We start from the raw sequence: 7,695 nt of genomic DNA, 5'->3' as shown, positions 1-7,695 counted from the left end.
TCTAACAATTTGTGCTTGGGGCAAGCCAACCTATAAGACTAGAAACTAAACATGGTTATGGAAGAACCTAAAATGATTCTTTTAACGTATCAAAAGATTACGGAAGTCCAGAGGTTGCATATGTTACTACATATACATCTCATAACTCTATAGATAAGATAATTGAAAGCACATATTATGTATCCCATTCTGATGTCGAAAGGGGTGATGAAAAAGAGTTCGCCAAATTTCTAAGCATATTATTTTTCTGTCCACAGGTTCCGAATTTGAAAACAGAAACTAATACTCTTGGATAGAAGATTAGAAATAAGGATATGCAACTAAATAATTTATTCGAAAAGAACAAGTCCCTATGAGTTAAAGTCGAAGTTCGTCACAAAGCTCTTACTCAAGATCAAGGGTTTCGATACAAAGTACTGACTAATGTATCTATAATAATTTCTTCCACTGAATAAACAAAAAGTTCTTGCATGACTTATTAAATGGTGATAGTAAACCCAGTTCGGTCACATCTAAAACATATTATGATTCTCTTAATAAAGGTTTACGACCTTATAGAATCATCAAGTCAAAATAAATTAGAACTTCTTTATTTACTACTACCGATGATCATCATGTTTTTGGTTCAAAGGGAACTTTGAATCGATCTCCAAGGGAAAATCAAAAGGAATATAATTTCGGTATGTTGACAAGAAGCTAGTGCTACTTTAAAATACTTCTGTGAAAGTGTTAAAAGAAGTATAATGTGTTAATAAAGATCTAGAAGTCCACAATAGACAAGGTCCCCAAAAGAAACTGAAACCTATACGTTGTAGTCCATTCCTAATTCTATAACAATGTGGTACTAATACTTTTAAACTAGATCTTCCAAGCTATACGGAGAATCTTAAGCTTTTTGAACCTTCGTCACTTGACGGCAAAATGAGTTGCCATTATTACCTACTCATTCGTCATAAAAGAGAAGAAAAACAGCTATTGTGCAAGACTTAATTCCTAGTGAAGTAACAATAGAAGATATAGTTCTTAGTAAGAAGACACGGATTTCCAGAGTTGGAGAACAAGAGTTGTTTCAAGTCTGCTTTAAGGGGGGAAATTTTAAGCATGCAAAGTGGACCCAAAAGAGCAGATGCAAGCTGAATATCCCCACCATTTGGTTCAATGCTTTTAAGGGACCAAAAGCTTTCTGATGGGGAAGGTCTGATCCATTTTTAAGTATATGACCCTTAAAAGTATTCCCAGGTTCAGAACACCACCGAATTACTTTCCTGGTTATTCCAGAAGTAGAATTCTATTCCTAAAAGGAACAATAGGATTTTTATTCCTAGAAGGTTATAAAAATTAGGGAATTTTCTGATCTGTGTATGACTAGTTTTAGCATAGTCCTAAACCTATAAATAGGTACCTCGAGCGTTTATTTTAGCATAATCCTAAACCTATAAATAGGTACCACGAGTGCTTATAGAAGACACAAACAAAAGAGTAGAGGAATACTAGCAAAAATAAATCAAGAAAAAGAAACAACAACTAGGTCATAAATAAACCTGAAAGGTAAACGTGGCGATTCTTATTGTAAAGCGATCATTAAAATCAAAGATTTGTGTTACAAACTACTGGTGTTTTTACAACAATCAAATCAGGGCCGGCCCAGAATTGATCACTTAAAAACGGGTTTCGGTCACGTGACTTGTTTCGGAGTATTTATTTCAGTTCCAAACCTAATCACTTCATTTCCCCCGAATTCGTTTTTCTCTATGTATGGGTATATTTCCAGGGGGTTAGTCCACGAGTGAGTTGGAGGGAGTTTAATGTATTTTGAATTTTGGGGATTTTGAGGGAGTGTAAGAGAGTATAGGGAGTTTGAGAGAGTTTGGTGTGTTGAGTGTAGGGAGTTTGAGAGACTCTCCCAAAATCTCTACTTTTTTGAGAGATTTGGAGTGAGGCAAACATACACTATAAACTCCCTAGAACTCCCCAGAACTTCCCAAAAAAAACAAATTCCCTATCATTCTAATTTTTACCACTAACAGAGAGTTTAAGAGTTTCTTTCAAACTCCCCTCGACTAACGGGGTTTTTTAGGGAGTTTGGGAGACTCTTCTAAACTCTCCCACGACTAACGGGGATTTTGAGAGACTCCCTCGAACTCCCTCACGACTAACGGGAAAAAACACAACTACACCCAACTCCCCCAACTCCCTTGAGGACTAACACCCTGGAATCGTCTCTCCTGCGTTAGACCTGATCCTGGTACATCTCTTAAATCCTTAATTAGTTCTTGTCTTATTTGAATATGGCTTTGTTGTTTATATAGTATGTTGTTTCCGGTGTAATTGATTTTATTTTATTTTGTTGATTAACATATTACTATTGGTAAGACTTTTGTCTTTTCAAAATTGGATTTTGGTACTGAGAATCTTTTTTTTTTTTTGCCTGAAATCTCTGATATTTTTATTGTTCTCTGAGGATTTAAATCACTAATGTTTGTTTGCGGGACATATGTTTTGAAGGTGGCGAATCTGATGGTTACTCTGAAACTGAATCAGAAGATGGAAGTATGGGATGTTTCTCCTGCGTTCGACCTATCAAGGACGAATATGAACCTGCTGGTACATAATTCATCTCTTAAATCCTTAATTTGTCAATATAGGTTTGTTTATCTCTTAGATCCATAATTCATCCATCAGTAATTGATTTTTTTTGTTGTTGATTTTCGGTAAGGCTTTTGTGAAGATTACGGATCTGAATCAGAAGCTGGAAAGATATACCTATCAGACGCTGAACGTCGTATTGCATCAGAACAAGCAGCACAAAGTGAATCTTGCATTGCCCAGGCTCGCGTATTCGAACCGACAGAACTTATCGATGCCACTAATACGTTCAATCCAGACCGTGTTATAGGTGAAGGAAGGTTGGGACGTTTATATAGGGGTTTTCTCGCAGACGGACAGGTGAGACTTGTTATTACATATGCTTTGCAATTTTTATCTTAAGTAATAGAAGACTATGTAATGTTTCGGTAAACTGAAATTTCAGAAAGTTGCGGTGAAAAGGTTTAATAAGCAGGAAGATTTGTTGGCAGAGCTTCGAATTCTGAGCTGCATAGAGCATTTTAACATCATATTGTTTATGAGTATATGAAAGAACGATTGCTGAATCTTCATTTACATGGTAAGGTTTCTAACTATCTTGTGGTTCATGACGTGTAACTTAACTTTAACAACTAACTTGATCTTCTATGTTGTAAACCTTCCACCCGGCAACAAGTCTCTAGACTGGAAGACTAGGATGAAGATAGCAGAGGGTGTTGCCAAGGCTTTAGAATATCTGCATAATCAAAAGCTTCCTCCTATAATTTATGGTGGCTTGAAAACAACTGGTATTTTACTCGATGAAAATTATAATCCAAAGCTGTCAGATTCCAACTGTGTAAACCATGTTGCTAGATCGGGTTATACCGGGGAGCATGAAAAGTTGGCATACGGTTATATTGCTACAGAGTTGTTTTTTAGTAGCAGAGTCTCTTTCAAAACCGATGTCTATAGTTTTGGTGTTGTTTTGGTTGAGTTGATCTCTGGGCGGAAGGCAATTGATAGAACCCGAACCAGCGGTGAAATCTGTATGGCTTTATGGGTAATTTTTCTCTTCCTTTTGCCCACCATTTATTTTATTGCTTACTCCAATCTAGACAAAGTGGAAGTTGCATGTTTTTTCTCGTTCATTTCCATAACATATCACCATTTTGACTTTGCAGGCACGACGGTTACTCCGTAGTAAGAAGTTCAAAGAAATAGCTGACCCGCTCATGAAAGGACAGTATCCATATCGCGGACTTGTCCAAGCTCTTGGGCTTGTGAAGATGTGTATACATCGAAAGTTTATCAAAAGACCTCCTATAGCAGAAGTTGTGACTACTCTTTCGAAAATAGCCTCACAAATTTACGAAGAAGAACGGGGTACAACCGAAGCTGGTGTACAACGGAATCTGGTCAATTTACTCCATCAACCATGCTGCAGGACACAAGTAGTAGTAGAGTAGGTTAAATTAGGAGGTAAGTGGTTTAGTAAAGTTACTGTAAAATGATGTGGGACTGCTGTATAATGGTTGATAATTCAAACCCGACCTTTCTGTAATGAAGTTACTCTTTTATTAGGCTGGAATTTGTTGGTAATCTGTGCGTTTTAGTTTTGACCCGTTCATATGGAAAGCAGTCTGACAGCAGGATCTTTGAGGCACATGACCATTGCTTATCCTGATAAACTAAGCTACTTGGGTGTCTTAGAGTTATAAATATCAATTCAGTAACACAATAGAATGAAAAAATCTTAAAGAGGATAGATGAGTTACTGGAGGAGGTAATGCAGTAGTTCTACGCCCAGTCATGAGCTCAAATAAGACCATTCCAAAAGAATATACGTCTTGTTTTGGACTTTGTGCCTTCCCTCTATATTCTTCTGGGTCCATATATCCTCGAGTTCCTTTGAGGATCATTTTCCCAGAAGAATTTGAAGTTCTAGAGGAATTCAGAATCGCAGCTCCAAAGTCTGCCAGTTTTGCATCAAAATCTTCACTGAGAAGGAAGTTATGAGGCTTGACATCTCTAACCACTACATCTTGGGAATGCAAATATTGTAAAGCTATGGCAACTCCCTCTGCTATCTTAAGCCTAGCGTCCCAGTCGAGAAGTTGTCCAGTAGAATCTGCAAAAACAACAACCCACAAACAGATTTTATTCCATTATATCAGAGCACGAAGTCCAAGAAATAAGAACCGGCACCAAATCCTTTCTAAAGATTACAACGACAAGGACACGGTGTCGGTTTGTCGTGTCCAATACGTTACCTTAACACGACAACTTTAAAAACTAGAGGGACACGGACAGCGAGCAAAGAAAAATACTTACACATATGTATATGGTTGATGAAAAGGCATTACAAATTCAGACTATATTTCTACGTATCTTCATCATCTCATAGATATAGCTGTAGTTGTGGGATAATGTTCACCTAAGCCCTGGCAGGTCCAATTTCCACACCAATAACTAGCTGGTTATCAAACCAAACACTCCATAGTCATTTGAGTTTGGAAAAATTACAGTTTACAAAGTATAATTTCAGTTTGCTGTAAGTGAACCAAAATGGTACAAAATGAGGAAAGCCTACAAGTTGATCCATTCATACCATCCCGGAGCACGTATTCTTCAATAAGGAACCAGCCCAGGACTTTTATTCAGAACTCTTGTAAAAATTAATTCGAGTGAAGTCTATTTAACCCACAAGGACATAACAATGTTGCAAGTTAGCGAAAGTGAGTGGAATGCATGGCTTAAAAGCAACCTACAGTCAAAACTACTACCAAAGGAACCTTAAGTTTGCCAGTGTAATCACTACAGTAGCATGCCAAAAATGAAAAATAGCTATTCTACAAGCAAGCCAAAAAGTTATAGAGGTAAAGTAATTCTCACCGAATAAGCTTTTGTCAAGTGATTTTAGGGGCATAAGCTCCATCACCATCATCAAGTTATCACCAATCATCCTAATTATGTTGGGGTGCCTCAAATGCTCAAGCTGTAACACATCAATCTCATCCCAGAAGGCTTTGGGTTCCTCCATCTTTACATGCTTTTTAATGGCAACTTCCTGGAAAAATTTAAGAGAAAAATTAGGAAAGCAATGAAAGGTATTGTATTCAAGTCAATTGTGCTTGGAGAATGCTCTCCCCCCCTAATGGGTGCAGATCCTCAAAAGGGACTGCTGCAAGTAATGTACCATTATGCTATCCCTTGTTACTCCTACCTTGTTACTCTACAAGTGATGTTCTCTTCCCCTAATGGTAGTACTCAATTCCCTCCATTAACACCCTCCGAAAAGAAAAAAATATCAAGTCCCCAAAATAAGCATTTAATTTTCATAAACCTTCTCAACCAAAAAAAAGAACACTTCAGAAAATGAAAGGATGTTCCATTTCTCAAAGAATAAATGAAAGGAAACTCACCCGACCATCTTGTAGATTGCCCTTATAGAATTTTGAATACCCTCCTAATAACCACATCAGCAGCAATTAACTCTTGCAACTCAAAAATAACCACATCAGCAGCAACATTGTGAATCCCATCATCATGACCCCTACCCCCAAAACAACTAAAAGCCATCTAACTGGGAATATCAATAAGGAACCTCCTCTTCATAACATTTTCTGAAAAGGTAGATAATGGACGTTGTTAGTGGCAGTTACAAATGAAGAACTCTAATGAAGATAAATCCCTAAATAATTGAGAAAATCCTAGTTGATCAAATCAAAGTCTAAATCCCTAACAAATGAATAAACCTAACAAATTATAAATCCCTAAAAACTTTCAGTCTTAAAATACCATCAATTCTTCCTGTTCTTCTCCCTGCAATTTTTTCATGAAACCTAACAAATAGCTGCAACTAAACTTACTGGAATTCACGTAAACCCATAAACGCAAAAAATTAATCGAAAATATTATTTTGAAAGAAGAATAAGAAACCAAAATTAATTCATCTTCATCTTCTTCTACGACTGTTTCAATTGAAGCTTCAATGATAGATAGTTTAGGTTTTTTCTTATAAAGTTCTTCAAAAACCCCAATCAAAAATCCCTATATCAAATCAACAAATCTCTGCATCATTCAATTCGAAAACTAACCTCTGCATCAAGAACAAAACCAGCATCCTGAACTTTTTCAATGAGTTTAGAAAAATGAGAATTTAAGGTTTCAAACTGCTTTAATTCAACCTTAAAAACTCATTGTTCAAACCCTAATTGAAATGAAATACTAAGTAGAAGATGGAGATTTACAAGCTCAATCTAGATTCCTCTCTTTATCTGAAAATAGAAGATGGAAACTTTGCACTGAAACAGCTGATAATAAAAATGGGAGGAGGCGGAAAGAGGGAGTGAAAAGAAATGGGAGAGATTTATATAGGGTTTTGTATGGGTATAAGAAAGGATATAATCTCTAAGGTGAAAAATTGACTAGGTCAGTGAAATTAGACCATCTCAGTGGGTCCATTTAACTTGGCTACCAGAGGACCTATTTAATAAATTGGAAAAGTAAAGGACTATTTTATGAAATCGGGTTATATAATTGGGGTATTTTATCAAAATTTCTAATCTAGAGCTCTCACTAAAAATTTCAACAACCCCTTATAAAAACTTAGGTGAAAACTATCAACTGAGATATTAATCTTGAAGATCTACCGTGGAGAACTTAAAATAGCATGGACAGATGCATATTTTCATTTAATTATTGTAGTTTGTTTTCCTTCCTGTTTAAAACTAGAAAGTTTGTATACGTTGAAGATACGCTTGCTAAGGAAATTAGAATTAAGAAGTTAAATATTTCTCTACGAATAGTATGTCTAGTCCTGTAAAATCGGCTTTCTTAGAAATGATCAAGCTCAATATTGATCCCATCATTTGTAATATAAACATCCTTTTATAAATAAATAAAAGTCTTCATATCAAAAAAAAAAAAAAAAACTTCCCGCCAAATAGTCGATGCTAAACCTTAGAAATTAAAATTTGTGGATGGTGAAGTTTCGTATTTCAGAACACTCTCATTTTTGGTAGTAATGTAGAGTTTTATACGAGAAACATGTCACCAAAATCTTACCTTAAATTCATCTTACATGTGTTGATTTCCTTCGGGCACTAGTGGTCCGAACCCCGTCAT

At 36.1% G+C, this 7,695-nt stretch overlaps 2 protein-coding genes across 2 annotated transcripts; one reads left to right on the top strand and one right to left on the bottom strand.

Moving 5' to 3' along the window:
- Nucleotides 1-3,283: 3,283 nt before the first annotated feature.
- Nucleotides 3,284-4,034, top strand: LOC113324577 (probable serine/threonine-protein kinase PBL7). Its single transcript, XM_026572889.1, has 2 exons — nucleotides 3,284-3,628; nucleotides 3,750-4,034. Exons 1-2 carry the CDS (start codon nucleotides 3,284-3,286, stop codon nucleotides 4,032-4,034), a joined length of 630 nt encoding a protein of 209 aa, XP_026428674.1.
- Nucleotides 4,035-4,273: 239 nt separating this feature from the next.
- LOC113321202 (probable serine/threonine-protein kinase PBL24) lies at nucleotides 4,274-6,793 on the bottom strand. The gene is made up of 4 exons (XM_026569080.1): nucleotides 6,666-6,793; nucleotides 5,991-6,191; nucleotides 5,461-5,635; nucleotides 4,274-4,696 (listed from the first exon to the last, which is right to left on the bottom strand). The coding sequence occupies exons 2-4, from the start codon at nucleotides 6,045-6,047 to the stop codon at nucleotides 4,290-4,292; spliced, it is 639 nt and encodes a 212-aa protein (XP_026424865.1). The 5' UTR covers nucleotides 6,048-6,191; nucleotides 6,666-6,793; the 3' UTR covers nucleotides 4,274-4,289.
- Nucleotides 6,794-7,695: the final 902 nt, after the last annotated feature.

The sequence above is a fragment of the Papaver somniferum genome, chromosome 11 (genome assembly GCF_003573695.1).
Source record: "Papaver somniferum cultivar HN1 chromosome 11, ASM357369v1, whole genome shotgun sequence".
NCBI classification, from domain to species: Eukaryota; Viridiplantae; Streptophyta; class Magnoliopsida; order Ranunculales; family Papaveraceae; genus Papaver; species Papaver somniferum.
Note: the sequence above shows the minus strand (reverse complement) of the source record. Positions and strands in the feature narration are given on the sequence as shown.